General features: G+C 40.5%; 1 protein-coding gene across 5 annotated transcripts in view; it reads left to right on the top strand.

Moving 5' to 3' along the window:
* The window catches only part of PSMD1 (proteasome 26S subunit, non-ATPase 1), a 103,624-nt gene extending 93,877 nt beyond the window's left edge, over positions 1 to 9,747 (top strand). For all 5 annotated transcript variants that reach the window (XM_089916228.1, XM_022567939.3, XM_022567938.3 and 2 more), the window contains 2 exons: positions 7,438 to 7,593; positions 9,540 to 9,747. In XM_089916228.1, coding sequence (XP_089772354.1) covers positions 7,438 to 7,584 — 147 coding nt within the window. In that variant the 3' untranslated portion in view covers positions 7,585 to 7,593; positions 9,540 to 9,747. The remainder of the gene's footprint in view (positions 1 to 7,437; positions 7,594 to 9,539) is intronic.
* Positions 9,748 to 15,918: the final 6,171 nt, after the last annotated feature.

The following is a 15,918-nucleotide window of genomic DNA, read 5'->3' as shown; positions in this document are numbered from 1 at the left end:
TGGGTTCTATTTCCGTAAAAACAAATGTCATTGGGATTGTGATAGGGATTGCATTGAACCTATAGATTGCTTTAGGTGTATGGACATTTTAATATTGTTAATTTTTCTAATTTATGAGCATGAAATGTTTTTCCATTTCTTTGTATTTTCAGTTTCATTCAACAATGTCTTATTCAGTTATCAGTATATAGGTTTTTTTCCTCCTTGATTAAACTTACTCCTAGGTATTTTATTCTTTTTGTTGCAATTGTAAACGGGATTGTTTTCTTAGTTTCTCTTTCTGCTAGTTCGTTGACTTATTTCACTGAGCATAATACCCTCCAATTCCATCCGTGTTGTTGCAAATGGCACAATTTCATTCTTTTTTATGGCTGAGTAGTATTCCATTTATTCTTTTTTATTCATTCACCTGTTTATGGACACTTACATTGCTTCCATATCTTGGCTATTGTAAACAGTGTTGCTGTGAATATTGCAGTGCATATATCTTTTCAAATTAATGTTCATTTTCTTCAGATACATACCCAGGAGTAGAATTGCTAGATCATCTGGTAGTTCTAGTTTTAGTTTTTTCAGGAACCTCCATACTGTTGTCCATAGTGGCTGAACCAGTTTACATTCCCACCAACAGTGCACAAGGGTTCCCTTTTCTCCACATCCTTGCCAATATTTGTTATTTGTGGTCTTCAGTAATTCTTAAGATTATGAAGGGATCCAGAAAAATTCTTTATCAGATGAGTTGGAGTTCAGAAAATGTGGTCACAGAACTCTAGACCAGAGGGACCCCAGCCTGTGGCCGGAGTCTGCTCTCACCCTGTCCCCAGGGTGGCCAGCTCACCACCCACTCCCTGGTCTTTTTTCCTCTTATCTGATTTAAAAGACAACTGTACAGTGCAATCATAAATTGGTGTTGATGTGTACACACTGTATAAAAATGTAATTTGCATTAAAATATGTCTTAGTCTGTTCTGGCTGCTATAGCAAATTGCCACCTACTGTTTAAGACTGGGTGGCTTAAACAACAAATCTTTCTTTCTCACAGTTCTGAGACTAGAAGTCCAAGAACAGGGTGCCAGCATGAGCACGTTCTTGGTAAAGGCCATCATCCCAGCTTATAGACAGCCCTCTTCTCATTGTATCCTCACATAGCAGAGGAAGACAAAGCAAACTCTCTTCATGTTTCTTCTTATAAGGGCATGAATTTCATTCCTGAGGGCTTTGCCTTCATGACCTAATTGCATCCTAAAGACCCAACTTCTCATACCATTACACTCTATGGGGGTGGGGTAGGATTTCAACATATGAATTGGGGGAGGGGACACAACATATAGGTATGTTTGGCACATACGTGAGCCATACAGAACCATGTCTGGCACACAGTATGTGTATACTAAAGTTGGATATTGTTATGATTCTTACTATATAGGGCAAATAAATTTCTATCTGTTTAATCAAAAAAAGGGGAAAGACTCAAATTACTAAAATCAGGAAACAAAGAGGAGACATTACTACCAGCCTTACACATTACTACCAACCTTACAGAAATAAAAGGATTATGAGAGTATACTGTGAATAACTATATGTCAACAAATTAGGTAATTTAGATGAAATTGACAAAGTCCTAGAAAGACACAAACTACTACAACTGACTCAAGAAGAAATAGTAAATCTGAATAGATATATAACAAGTAAAGAGATTGAATTAATAATCAGGAAGCTATAAAGAAAAGCCCAGGGCCAGACGGCTTCACTGGTTAATTCCATCAAATGTTTAAAGAAAAAATAGCACCAATCCTTTACAAACTGCTCTTAAAAAATACAAGAGGAGGAAACACTGCCAAACTTATTCTGTGTGGCCAATATTACTCTGTAGTAAAACCAGGCAAAGACATTACAAGGAAAAAAACTACAGAGCCAATAATTAATGTTCACAAATTGGAAGATTTAGTATTACTCAAGATGGCAGTACTCCCCAATTTGATCTATAGATTCAACACAGTCCTTATCAAAATCCCAGCTAACTTTATTTTGCAGAAATATACAAACTGATCCTAAAATTCATATGGAAATACAGGGGACCCAGAATAGCCAAAACAATCTTGAGAAAGAAGAGCAGAGTTGGAAGAAACACACTTCCCAATTTCAAAACTTACTACAAAGCTACAGTAATCAAAACTGGTATTGGCATAAGGATAGACATCCAGATAAATGACTTTAAACTGAGAGTCCAAAAATTTATGGTCAATTTGACTCTTTTTTTAATTGAAGTATAGTTGATTTACAATGTTGTATTAGTTTCAGGTATACATACAGCAAAGTGATTCAGTTATACATTTATGTATATATCTACTCTTTTTCAGATTCTTTTCCATTATAGGTTATTATAAGATGTTGGATGTAGTTCCCTGTGCTATACAGTAGGTCCTTGTTGTTTATCTCTTTTATATATAGTAGTGTGTATCTGTTAATCCCAAACTCCTAATTTATCCCCCCCACACACCCTTTCCCCTTAATTTATCCCCCCCCCCACACCCTTTCCCCTTTGGTAACCGTAAGTTTGCTTTCTACAGTATTATCTGAGTATACTTCTGTTTTGTAAATAAATTTGTACCTTTTTTTTAGATTCCACAGATAAGTGATGATATTATATTTGTCTATCTGACTTTCTTCACTGAGTATACGATAATCTCTTGGTCCATCCATGTTGCTGCAGATGGCATTATTTCATTCTTTTTTATGGCTGAGTAATATTCCTGTGTGTGTGTGTGTGTGTGTACACATATATATACCACATCTTTATCCATTCATCTGTCAGTGGGCATTTAGGTTGATTCCATGTCTTGGCTATTGTAAATAGTGCTGCTATGAGCATTGGGGTGCATATATCTTTCTGAATTAGTTTTTGTCTTTTCCAGATACATGCCCAGGAGTGGGATTACAGGATTATATAGTAACTCTGTTTTTAGTTTTTTAAGGAACCTCCATAGTGTTCTCCATAGTGGCTGCACCAATTTATATTCCCACCAACAGTGTAGGAGGGTTCCCTTTTCTCCACACTCTCTCCAGCATGTATTATTTGTAGTTTTTTTTGATGATGGCCATTCTCACCTGTGTGAGGTGATAGCTCATTGTAGTTTTGATTTACATTTCTCTAATAATTAGTGATGCTGAGCATCTTTTCATGTGCCTGTTGGCCATCTGTATGTCTTCTTTGGAGAAATGTCTATTTAGGTCTTCTGCCCATTTTTTGGGTGGATTGTTTGTTTTTTTGATATTGAGCTGTATAAGCTGTTTATTTATTTTAGAAATTAATCCCTTGTCAGTCACATCATTTGCAAATATTTTCTCTTATTTTGTATGCTATCTTTTTGTTTTATAGTTTCCTTTGCTGTGCAAAAGCTTTTAAGTTTAATTAGGTCCCATTTGTGTATTTTTGCTTTTGTTTCCATTACTCTAGGAAATGGATCTAAAAAAAAAATTTGCTGCGATTTCTGTCAAAGAGTGTTCTGCCTGTGTTTTCCTCTAGAAGTTTTATAGTATCCGGCCTTACATTTAGGTCTTTAATCCATTTTATGGTCGACTGGTTTTCTTCAATGGGGAAAGAATAATATTTTCAAGACATGGTGCTTAAGACAACTGGCTATCCATATGCAAAAGAATTAAATTGGATCCCTATCTTACAGCATATATAAAAATTAATTGAAAATGGATCAAAGACTTAAATGTAAGAGCTAACACTATATAAACCCTATCTGTAAATCTTTATGATCTTGGATTAGGCAGTGTTTTCTCATATGTGACATCTAAAGCAGAAGCAACCACAAAAAAAAGATAAATTGGACTTAATCAAGTTAAAAACTTTTGTGTTACGAAAGACACTATCAAGAAAGTGGAAAAAAACCCCAGAGAATAGCAAATATTTTCAAATCACATACCTGATGAGAGACTTATACCCAAATACATTTTTTAAAACTCTTAAAACTCAATGATTAAAAAAAAAAATGTATTTTTTAAATGGGCAAAGGATTTGAATAGACATTTCTCCAAAGAAGATTTACAAATGGCCAAAAGCACATGAAAAGATGCTCAACATCATTCATCATTAGGGAAATGGAAATCAGAACCACAAGGAGATACTTCATAATACCCTAGGATGGCTATAATCAAAAAGACAATAGGGGCTTCCCTGGTGGCACAGTGGTTGAGAGTCTGCCTGCCGATGCGGAGGACGCGGGTTCGTGCCCCGGTCCGGGAGGATCCCGCATGCCGCGGAGCGGCTGGGCCCGTGAGCCATGGCCGCTGAGCCTGCGCGTCCGGAGCCTGTGCTCCGCAACAAGGAGAGGCCACAGCAGTGAGAGGCCCACGTACCGCAAAAAAAAAAAAGACAATAGGTTTGTAGGTTAAAGTTAGCAAGGATATGGAGAAATTGGAAGCCGCATATAGTACTGGTAGGAATGTTAAGTGTTGCATGCAGCCTGTATGGAAACCAGTTTGGCAGTTCTTCAAAAAGTTAAATGTAGACTTACATGACCCAGCAATTCCACTTAGTATATGCCCAAGTGAATGAAAACTATGTCTACACAAACACTTGTACGCTGATGTTTATATCAGCTTTATACATAATAGCCAAAAGGTAGAAACAACTCAAATGTCCATCAGGTGGTGGATGGATAAACAAAATGTGATATGCACAATGCAATATTATTCAGCTGAAAGAAATGACATACTGATATATACTCCACCGTGTTTGAAACTTAAAAACCTTATCCTAAGTGAAAAAAGCCAGACGCAGAAGGCCACGTAATGTATGGTTCTGTTTATTTGAGATGTCCAGAATGGACAAATCCATACAGACAGAAGTTGCTTTAGCGGTTGTAGGAGCTGGGAGTGGGGGATGGAGAATGACGGCTGGCAGATGCGTAGTTTCTTTTACGTTGATGAATATGTTCTTGAATTAGATAGTGGAGGTGGCTGCACAACTTTGTGAGTATCCTAAAAGAAAAATCACTGAATTATGTACTTTAAAAGAGATCATTTATGTTATGTGAATTATATCTCAATTTTTTAAAAAAGGAAGGAAAGACTGCCTCTGTGTGTGTGCAGTGAAGAAAGGGGTGCCCCCTGACTCATTCCCTCTAGAACCCTCAATGGCAGGGTCATCAGATCCTTCCTCAGACATTGCATTTGAAAGAGGCAACTTTAGGGTTGTTTTGTTTTGTTTTGTTTTTAATATTTATTTATTTCATTTTTTATTTTTTGGCTACGTTGTGTCTTGGTTGTGGCATATTGGATCTTCTTTGTGGCACGCGGGATCTTTTGTTGTGGCATACGGGCTGTTCTCTAGTTGTGGTGCGTGGGCTCCAGAGCACGCAGGCTCTTCATTGTAGTGTGTGGGCTTCTCTCTAGTTGCGGTGCGTGGACTCTGTAGTTGTGGCATGTGGACTCCAGAGTGCATGGGTTCTGTAGTTTGTAGCACGTGGACTGAGTAGGTGCGGTGCATGGGCTTAGTTGCCCCACAGCACGTGGGATCTTAGTTCCCCGACCAGGGATCAGACCCACGTCCCCTGCGTTGGAAGGCAGATTCTTAACCACTGGACCACCAGGGAAGTCCCAGCAGCTTTAGTTTTGAAAATGGGTGGCATTCCTACTCTGTTTCCTGTCCATCTTAAAAGATGTCTTATAGAGAGTGTGGAACATTTGGCAGCCGAAGTGCCCCATTGCCTCTGTCTTCCATTGTCACTAGCCTTCTCAGAAAACAGAATGTCATATATCTTGTTCCCTGCTTAGAGAGTGTGAACTTTCTCTCTAACATATAAGGCATTAATAAATCTAAACCATGTAGCTATAAAAAGCTCTTCCAATATGTTGATTATATTGCAGGATTTGGGCTGGCGCATTCCAGTTAAGCATGAAATAGTTCCATTGTAATCTAATCTGGAGCCATGTATTTCCAAAATGCAGGAAGTCCTTTGGTGAACATGGGTATTTTCTGTTGAGTAAAAGATTGATCTCCATTTGGTCCTTTAGAAGGTTCAAATAAACTTTTAGACCATGGAGTATTAGGATAGTGGCCATGTTACTCTGTTCTTGGATGAATATTGGTATTAAAGGAAGGGTCCATTCATAAAATGGCTTTTCTTCAAGGAAAGCAAGCTTTTTAAGTGAAAGGATTATAGATGAATGTGTATGAATATGTATGTATTGAGAGAAGGGAAATAGTTTAGAAATTCATGAAGGCACACCAGTTTTATAGCGTGGCAGAGCAGAGTTCTGATGAGTAAAAATTAGATTAGGTTGAACTGCAGAGATGCTTATACATATATGAATCATTTTCCTAACGTGCTTGGGCTTTTTTTCCTTCCCAGTAATGTGCTCTGGTAGAAATATGTTTTTGCCAGATGTTCCCTTCACTGTTGACTGATTTAATTACAGAGAGCAGCTTTCCATTTCCTTTGACACAGGAAAGCAAATAGAATAAGATTAGCACACCAGAGAAGGGCAGACAGTTTGATTTTTGAATTTACCTTTTGCTAATATGTTTGGGAGAGGGCTTAATAGAATTGCTTCTATACTCTACTTCCCTTTTGTTTCCAGTCTAGTTTTTCACTGTCTCGCATCACAAGGATTTGTAGATTATAGTGAAAAACACTCAGATATTTGTGATACTTACATTGCTCTATCATTCTGAAATTGCTGGAGAAAAATTGGCTTTTCATTTCTAGGTTGTCTCTTGTGTCCAAAATGATGGTTTTCTCACAAATGATAAGGTATCTGTTAGACTAGTGTGCGTCTCAAACTTTAACATGCATATAAATCACCTGAGGATCTTCTTAAAATACAAATTGAGAGATCTGAAGCGGGGCTAAGTTTTCTGCATTTCTAACAAGCTCCGAGGTAATGAGGATGCTACTGGTACAGGACCACACACTGAGTAACAAGGCATTAGAATACCGTCTTTGGATAGTAAACATTCTCCCTGCAGTCCGACTGAGGCTAGTGCAGTACTGAGAAATACTTCTTAAATTGGGATGCATCATCCAAACAGCAACACCACATGTTCTACCATCCAGAGCCACTGGGTTAAGTTTGCAGGTACTCCTATAGATTACAGTTATCTTTATCCTTTCTTATGCACATTGGCAATGATGTCCTCATCCAGCCCTCAGACTAACCTGAAGGAATAGATCAGGAAGATTTTATTGGCCCCTTCTTACGTTTGAACAGTTTAGTTAAGTCACTAGTGTAGCATCACACAGGCACAAATGCCCAGGTTTCCTGACTGTCATCAAGGAAAGTGTAGTTCCATCCCAGTTCTTTATTTCCAAATCATTCTAGTAGCCTTGAGGTACCATTTAACAAATATGCACTCAAGATTCTGGAGCATTCTGGAACTATGAGTGGAGCTTGTGCTTCTTCATTCCTTGCTCTGTTTAATAGCTGTCCATTGGAGGCATCATCATTCTGAAGGATACCAGTGAAGACATTGAAGAGCTGGTGGAACCTGTGGCAGCCCATGGCCCGAAAATTGAGGAAGAGGAGCAAGAGCCAGAACCCCCAGAACCATTTGAGTATATTGATGACTAAGGACCAGAGGTGTGTGTGGAACAAAATTGTGTATCAAGGGAAATCTCTTAGTCAGTTCTTCACAAATGTTTTATACAGAGACATGGTCTCACTTTTTCCCTTTTGTACTTAATCCCTGTTTACCTAAACAGTATTAAAATTTACCCTTCTTTGACCTCTTCACGAATATGGAATATACCAATTCCTTTTTCCTTCTTTGACTCTCTACCCTCTAATGTTCTACCAGTGCTATTCAAAGTGGCTGGACTGCAAACTGATTTCATAGGTCCATGACGAAGTAGGGAGCTTGCTCCAGAATGTAACTCAATGCTTCTCTCATCAAAATAGCCTTGCTACCCACTAACCCCAAAAAAGTCAGCTGAACTGACAGTCAGCTCAGTGACGGAGGTGATTTCCATATTGATGTAAGCTCCTCGTTGTGGATCAGTTATAGTTTGTGGACGGGCACTGGTCCGTAGATCACACTTTGAGTAGCACAGGTCTAAATTCCTCACTGATTCTTCTCTCTCTCCCTTTCCTTTGGCAATACTTTTGGCACTAAAAGCCTTACCATTCATTTATTTGAGAAGCTTTTGAACATCTAATATGTATAAGCCATAGTGCTTATAGGTACTTTGGGGTCATTTAGACTGTAACACAAAGCTTTGTCCAGTTGAAAAAGATTATTATTATGCCAATGTCCTAACAATGTTGAAGGGGGTTTTTAGATGCAAAAAGATTGCAATTTCACAAAATTGTCATTCTGTTTCCTCCAATTTTTTTTGAATGGTCATCACGTATCTGAAGATACATATAAACTGTATAATCAAGGTTCTCTAATTCCACCCTACTACAAGTACGTTGTCAAACAAATATGAATTCTACTCTTTAAAGAAAGTAAGATCAGTATCATTTATTACATTAGGACAAAAGAAAAATACATTTGAAATGTCAAGTTGCAAATCTAACGCTGTGAGTGTTACACACTAAGTAAGCAATTAATGAAAGCTTTTATAGAAATCTCAGATAAATGTTAAGGCAGAAACCCTGCTATTAGTAGAAAAATATATTCAAGCCTCCAAGACACAGTTTGGAGATTTATAACTTGCCTTCCTGCCTTTGAAAATTGTCTTCCAGCTCTTGATGGTTTCCTAAGCTTTACCCAACCAGCACATGACAATATTAATACCCTGAGCTCTCAGTCTGTGTGCAGAACTGAATTCACATTAACCCTCTTCAGCCTTTCACAATACCTTACTGAAAACCCCCTGATTAAGTCTTTCAAGACAGCTAACTACAAAATGGCTTAGAAGTTTTCAGTTGGAAATTGGATTCTTGTTAGGTTTTTTTTTCATATTTATTATCTATTTACTTTTGTATTTAGTTATTTAGTCTGCGCCAGGTCTTAGTTGCGGCACGCGGGATTTTAGTTGCGGCACGCAGACTTTAGTTGCAGCATGCGGACTTCTTAGTTGCAGCATGCGGACTCTTAGTTGCAGTATGCATGCAGGATCTAGTCCCCGACCAGGGATCGAACCCTGGCCCCCTGCATTGGGAGCGTGGAGTCTTACCCACTGGACCACCAGGGAAGTTCCCCTTGTTAGTTTTTAAAAGGGTAAAATATCCAGTCAAATGAGAATTTGGAAACTATAGTCTGTCTTAACACGAACTGTCGTGTTAGGACTGCATCAGCAGAGTTAGGGGCTATTTTGGTTTTGTTTGTTTGTTGTTTTGGTTTTTTATTTTGGGTGTTTTTTCTTTTTTTGCCACACTGTGCAACATGTGGGATTCTAGTTCTCCAACCAGGGATTGAACCTATTACCCCTGCAGTGGAAGCGTGGAGTCTTAACCACTGGACCACCAGGGAAGTCTATAGGCTAGTTTCAGACTTCAACATCTAGTAGTTTGTTTTAGGTTTTTTTAATGTTTTTAAAATAAAGAATAACCCTAGCTTCTCCCTCTCCCCGCTTCCCCAGGATTTTATTGCTCACCTGAAGAAGATTGTCCAGGCTCATATTGGAAACGCCTGTGAGGAAGTTCATGCTGAGACCTGCTATTCACTGCATGTATCATTGCCTCTGTGCGGACCTTGTGTCCAAGTCTTTGGTTGAAGAGATGGTATATGACTATTTAGTGTTCTCTTTCACACAACTTGGTTTTCAAATAAATATATTAAGATCTTCAGATGGACAAGGACTTCTTGTTTGTTTTTCAGCCTGGATTTTAAATAAATGGATCTAGTACTCTTTCCTCCCACCATGAAATGCCTAAACCCAAAGAGCTAAATCTTTGATTGCTGGGATGAGTATGCATGACTTTAATATTGGTGAAAGAGTTAAACTATTTTATAGATTATTTGCAAAATAATGGAAAAAATAAGAGAGAAAAACAACGACCCTTGTTTATTACTCCAAGAATTCTCTGCATTTTTATTAATGGGATTCAAGGTGTAGGGTGGCATCTCTTATTGAGGTGGAAGTCCCTTTAATGACCCAAGGGAAATGTAGTCTGTTTAGGCAGCTCAGAAGCTTTTTTTTAAAATAAGCTTTGCTTATTGTTTCCTGCTTTTGATCCTGTTAAGGACAATAGATATAAATTATTTCAATTTATTTAGCCACAAGATCTAATAATGTACCCTTTTTTTCTCCTTTTCTGACTTATTTTTCATGTTTTTTTTAATTGAGGTATAATTTAAAGGTAATAAAAAAATGCACACATTTGGTTATGTAGGGTCTTTTGTGCCTTGGCCTTCAACTATTAAAGTAAAAGTAGGTAGTTTCCAACATTTATACACGAATAACTCTTTATTCCAACCTTGATTCTTTCACTTCTTAATTTAAGATATAGCCTTCTGAGTCTGGAAAAGAAAAAAAAAACCTGTTTTTAGAGGAAACAAACTCCTGGGTAGATCAGCTCTATCCGTTCATCTACCACAGCTTTGTTGTTAGGTACAGGTCTAAAGGTTACTGATCCCAAAGGATGGCTCCACTCGTTGGTTAATTTCATTGTATCCCCTCCTTTGTAAATTCCTTGTTTCCTCAATATCAGATGATTCTCTAAAAGAGATTATCTCATTTCCTAGCCTCTCATTAGCTATGTCCTTCCTGTTCAACCTCTTAACATTGCTTGCATTTCAGACACAGTTATCTCTAACATTTCCCTTAATATATGAAATGTTTAAAAAACAGAAGTCTGTAAATGATGTCACTGTCCAAAATTGAGTAGTCTGGGAGAAGTGGTACATTCATGGGTCTCTGGCCAAAGTTAATAAATTCTTTCTAAAATAGTGGATTGAACTTCAGGGAGCAGTCAGCACTAGTTCCCGGTAAGAAGTGCAATTTAGAATTTGTATCTTGGTCTTAAATCTTAAGGTTATAGCTTTTAAAAATGCAAGCTATTGGGCTTCCCTGGTGGCGCAGTGGTTGAGAGTCCGCCTGCCGATGCAGGGGACACGGGTTCGTGCCCCGGTCCGGGAAGGTCCCACATGGCGCGGAGCAGCTGGGGCCTTGAGCCATGGCCGCTGAGCCTGTGCGTCCGGAGCCTGTGCTCCGCAACGGGAGAGGCCACAACAGTGAGAGGCCCGCGTAACGAAAAAAAAAAGAAATGCAAGCTATTAAAGTAAAATGGCCTCTTGGGTCAGATTATGATGAGATTGTATCTCTTTTCCTGATTTTCTTTTTCCTAGAAGATTTCCTAAGATACGCACAGCACCGAGATAACTAAGGTGCAAAGAAATCTAAAGTGATATATGAAATAAAGTCACGTATGAAAGCAGGACAGGAGCTAGAATTGCCACATTCTATAGAAGAAACAGAAAAATGGCAGCAGTAACTGCCAGTGTTGTCACTGGGCACACACTGTTTCAGAGTTGAGGCAAGGGGGGTGCACATCCAACCACTCCCTGGGCATCCCTATTCGGGCTGCCTCACAGGCACTTAAAACCATATAAGCAAAGCACGTCCAGCCTCTTCTGCTCCCGCTTGAGGCTGATTACAACCCCTTGATCTGGTGATCCAACCAGAAATCCAGAAAGGCTTCACCCTTGACTCAGTTTAGCGTCTCAAGTATCTCTCCAGTTCGTCCACCCTCCTTCCCCACTGTTCACTATCCCTAGTTTAAGTACTTAACTGTCTGTCTGCCTCCAGACTTGGCCCACTATACTCCATTCTCCAAGCTGACCTTTCTAAACTGCAAACCGTATTAGTCTCTTGCTTAAAATCTCTCAGTGGTTCTTTGTTGAATAATGTGCAAATCCTTTTCTATGTGTACAAAGTTATGCAAGGCGTTAGCTGCTACTCACCTCTCCAGCCTCCCATCTCTTCACTCTTCTCCCACCTCACACTTAGAACCACTTTCACTTCCTTCAAAGATCCATTGAAGGGATTTTTTGTGGAAAGCCGAAGTGTTGTCTCATTTATGATGAAGATAATAAGGAGGCTGGGGAGAGGACTGAGACAAAGCCACCAAAGCTTCTTTGCCCAAGCTCAGCTTCTCATCATCTCATGCCAGTTAGAGATAACTGGCTTTTGCACGTACTATTCCTTCTGCCTGAAATACCCTTCTCTCTTTATTCCCGCCTCTCCCTCAAGGTCTGGTGAATCTACTAGTTGCTTCTTTTTTTTTTCTTTTTTTATTGGAGTATAATTGCTTTACATTGTTGTGTTAGTTTCTGCTGTACAGTGAAGTGAATTAGCTATATGTATACATTCTACTAGTTAGTTCTTTAGGTCTCAATTTAAAGAGACTTTTTCTAAGAAACCCTCCCCAATTCCCCCCACCAGAGCTGGACTAGGTCCTCTCTGCTTCCCCAGCACCCAGTATTGCCCCCGTGGTCCTTATCACACCATATTATTATTCATTGCCCAGTTGACTTGCCTATATCTTCCCCCACTTTTGTCTTGCTCACCATTATAACCCTAGCACACAATGTATGATCATATATTCTTGGACTCTGTACTGTTGAGAATGGTGAAAGCCACAACTGAGCACTAACAGAACAACTGGGACAGAATCCATGAGGACATATGAGGGGATTAATTCAAATGTCTTCCTATTTATCTCCTGCAGTGATTAAACAATCCTTCTAAGGACTGTTTTTCAGTTGGTTTTACTCTTGGAGAACCTTGGCTTTTCTTTGTGTATGTATATGTGCAAGATGGTGTGTCTGAAATCTCTAACTGGCATGAGATGATGGGAAGAAGCTGAGCTTGGGCAAAGAAGCTTTGGTGGCTTTGTCTCAGTCCTCTCCCCAGCCTCCTTATTTTCTTCATCATAAATGAGACAACACTTCGGCTTTGCACGGCAAATCCCTTAGAAGTTGCTTAGCTTGATTGTTTCTAGAGCTCAAGTTCCTTTTCTACCCTTTCATTTTTTACTATTAAGAACTGGAAGGGAGGGCCCTTCCAAACCGAACCGCATAATGGGAACGTCGTAGACTCTGTCTTCAGACTTTGGTTCAGATCCTGATCTTGTCCCTTAGTGGTTTCCTCATTTGTACAGAGGAAATAATGTTTATCTCAAGGTTGGGGGATTAAATGCTAATGGCTAATTATTACATGCTTACTACATGCTAGATACTAAGAATCACACGTATTATTCCTCACGACAACCCTGTGAACTAGACGCTGTTATCTTGAGATAATCTATCTAGGTTAAAGAACCTAGCACTAACGTATTCACTAAATTTTAATTGAATCAGAATGGTATGGTCTAACCCCTCATTTTACACATGAAGGCACTTATAAGAGTGAAGTGACTGGTTGACATTAAGCACCATTTTTACAGTTGTGTTTCCAGTTTGTCTTTCCACAGAGCTGGTCCCTGGCCTATTAGTTTTCTGGGCATGTTTGATCCAAAGGGCAACAGACCTCCAAATAGCCATTTTTCTGGCTATTCTACTTCCATACTCTGCTCCAAGTTTGTGTCTTCTTCCTCCATACTCTTAAGCCAGTACGCCTTTTCAAAAAGGGATTGTCAATAAAAGCATTATTTCCAAACACCCGTTGCCTCTACAACACAGCCCATTGCTGATGGGCATTTCCCATCTGTTCGCTGGGATCTGGGCAGTTCCTTTGGTGCATGCACTCAGTGATTGCCAAATCAGTGAGTTATTTATTTATAATAAAATTGCATCCGGCAGACAATTACCTTCAGAGATCTTGGGCATTACACAGAGCTGGGACTTGGCAAATAGTTGGACAGAGATAAAGAGTTTCCCATCAAGTTGTATTCCCACGACCTGGTGTGAGCAGCCTCTGACTCGTGCCATGATCTTTTCTCAGAAGCCCTGATTCATGTTCTAATGATTTAAGAGGTTTATAAGCATACAAGGCTTTCTGCTTATGCTGGGTATGAACTAGCCTCTCCAAAATAAGGAGTAAGCATATCCCTTCCTTTGTTCCTGGATTAGAAGCCTGGTGGGGGTATTCAATCAATCTTTCCTCTGAGCAGCTCCCAGGCGTGTATGATACATGGTTGGCAGGTGATGCGTTGTTCTCCAGTGATTTCCTGTGTGTATGGGATTTTCATCACCCAGCCGGTTTATAAATAAGCTCCTTAAGAGCAAGCCCCAACATATCCCCCAAAGTCCCTGTCACAGTGTTTGAGACATAATGCCTGTTGGCTCCAGGTTAAATAATTGGGGAGTCTGGTGATACACTTGATCCTGATTTATTTTTCTCCATGGCACTTAGAACCACCTTGCCTATCATATGTTCCTTTATTGTCTGTATCCCCCGCTTAGTGTGTAAACTTCCTGGGGACAAGGAGTTTGTTTTTGATGACTGATGTATTCCTAGTGCCTAGAGCAGTTCCTGGCTCATTGTAGGCTCCCAGTAAGTATTAGATGGACAGATGGACAGACGGTCAGACAGATGGCTGGACCGATGATGGTGCCAAACGTGTATTTAGCTTCTGTGAGCTAGGCACTGTTCAGCACTTTATTCACATTTTACCATTTTCAATCCTCGCAATTCTATCGTGAGCTAAATATTACTAGCCCATTTTACGCAAAATGGGACTTAGAGAGGATGAGGGTACACAGTAAGTTATGAGACAAATTCAAACCCAGGTCTGACTACAAAACCCGATTCGTTTGCTTCTGCTTATTTTAGCCACCATGGCAGTGACTTGACAGACCTGGAGTCCAACTCAGAAATCAGCCAGTTTAGCTGGCACTCAGGTGATCCTGATAGAGATGATCCTGAGACCACACTGAGAAACACGGTCCTACACAAAGCTGCCTCCAGACTTGGGTCCCCTTGGCGTTTAGACGGGGTTTGGATACGGGGGTAGTGAGGACCCCAGAACCCCTCCAACAGCACAGCCATCAGCAAAAGCCCTCCGTAGAAGACAGATGTCTCCAGCAGCAATGCAGGACATACCTGGAGGCAGAATTATTCCCCAAAGGAAGGGTCCCCAGAAACCAGGTCAGTGGACCAAGTGGCAGGAAGTGAGAATGCTGTCCTGCTGGGGCCCCTTGGGCAGGTCTCGCCTGTAGTACGTGTGATACATGGCAGCAGGCCTGCTGGTTTCCCTAACTCCAGGCTCGCCTGCACTCACCGTGGCTGCTGCTGCTCACCAGCAAAAAGGACTTCGGGTTTGTCGAACTCTGGTAACAGCCCATTTAATGAGATGCTTCGCTCTCTTCCCTAGAGCCCTGCGGTGGGCATACTGAGGAGCAGGGGCGGCCACGATGCACTGCTTCCCCTGGGAAGTGCCCCACCGGAGCCCCCAGCCTGAGACCTTCTGCGGCTTGCAGTGACCAGGGAGATGCAAGCACATCGCCTTGCCCGAGCAGACAGTGCCTGTGAGCGGATGCCAAACAGTCAGTCCTTGCCCTGGAAACTTCAGGCCCCAAGCCAGCCCCACAGAGGCCTAGACACAGGTGCCTCAGCCTTTCTTCTCGTTAGGGTTCTCAGGGGGGCTGTGTTCACGCAGTCCAGTACCTCCTCAGCCGGCAGCGGGCTCAGGTGGGGCTGGCAGGGCTAAATTGCCCATCAGCGGGCAGAAGTGCATGCTGGAGGCAGCAGGGTAGAGGCCCAGGAAAAAATAATTTCATTTTTCTTAAAATAATTTGATCAACATATATTTGCAATTAAAATAGTCTTTATGGGGAAAATGAATACGCTGTTAGACCTCCTTACATTTATTCTGTGTCTTAGAAATGTTTTTATTTTTAATGCGGCCAATGGGGCATGGGGGAGGCACCATAATCTTGTCAGTGCTTAGAGTCTTTAAAGGTCCTAATCTATCCTGAACAGAGACATGTAATCTGTGCTTAGTCCCTCAACATTCTCAAGCCACTGACTGGTCCAAGACAAAGTCACACTCTGGCAGTGGAGCTGATACTATTAA

Source organism: Delphinapterus leucas, chromosome 8, assembly GCF_059928025.1.
Source record: "Delphinapterus leucas isolate spDelLeu-1000000601 "Yukka" chromosome 8, BTC_Dleu_Yukka2, whole genome shotgun sequence".
NCBI lineage: Eukaryota > Metazoa > Chordata > Mammalia > Artiodactyla > Monodontidae > Delphinapterus > Delphinapterus leucas.
The sequence above is the reverse complement of the archived record's forward strand: the minus strand, read 5'-3'. Positions and strand labels throughout refer to the sequence as shown.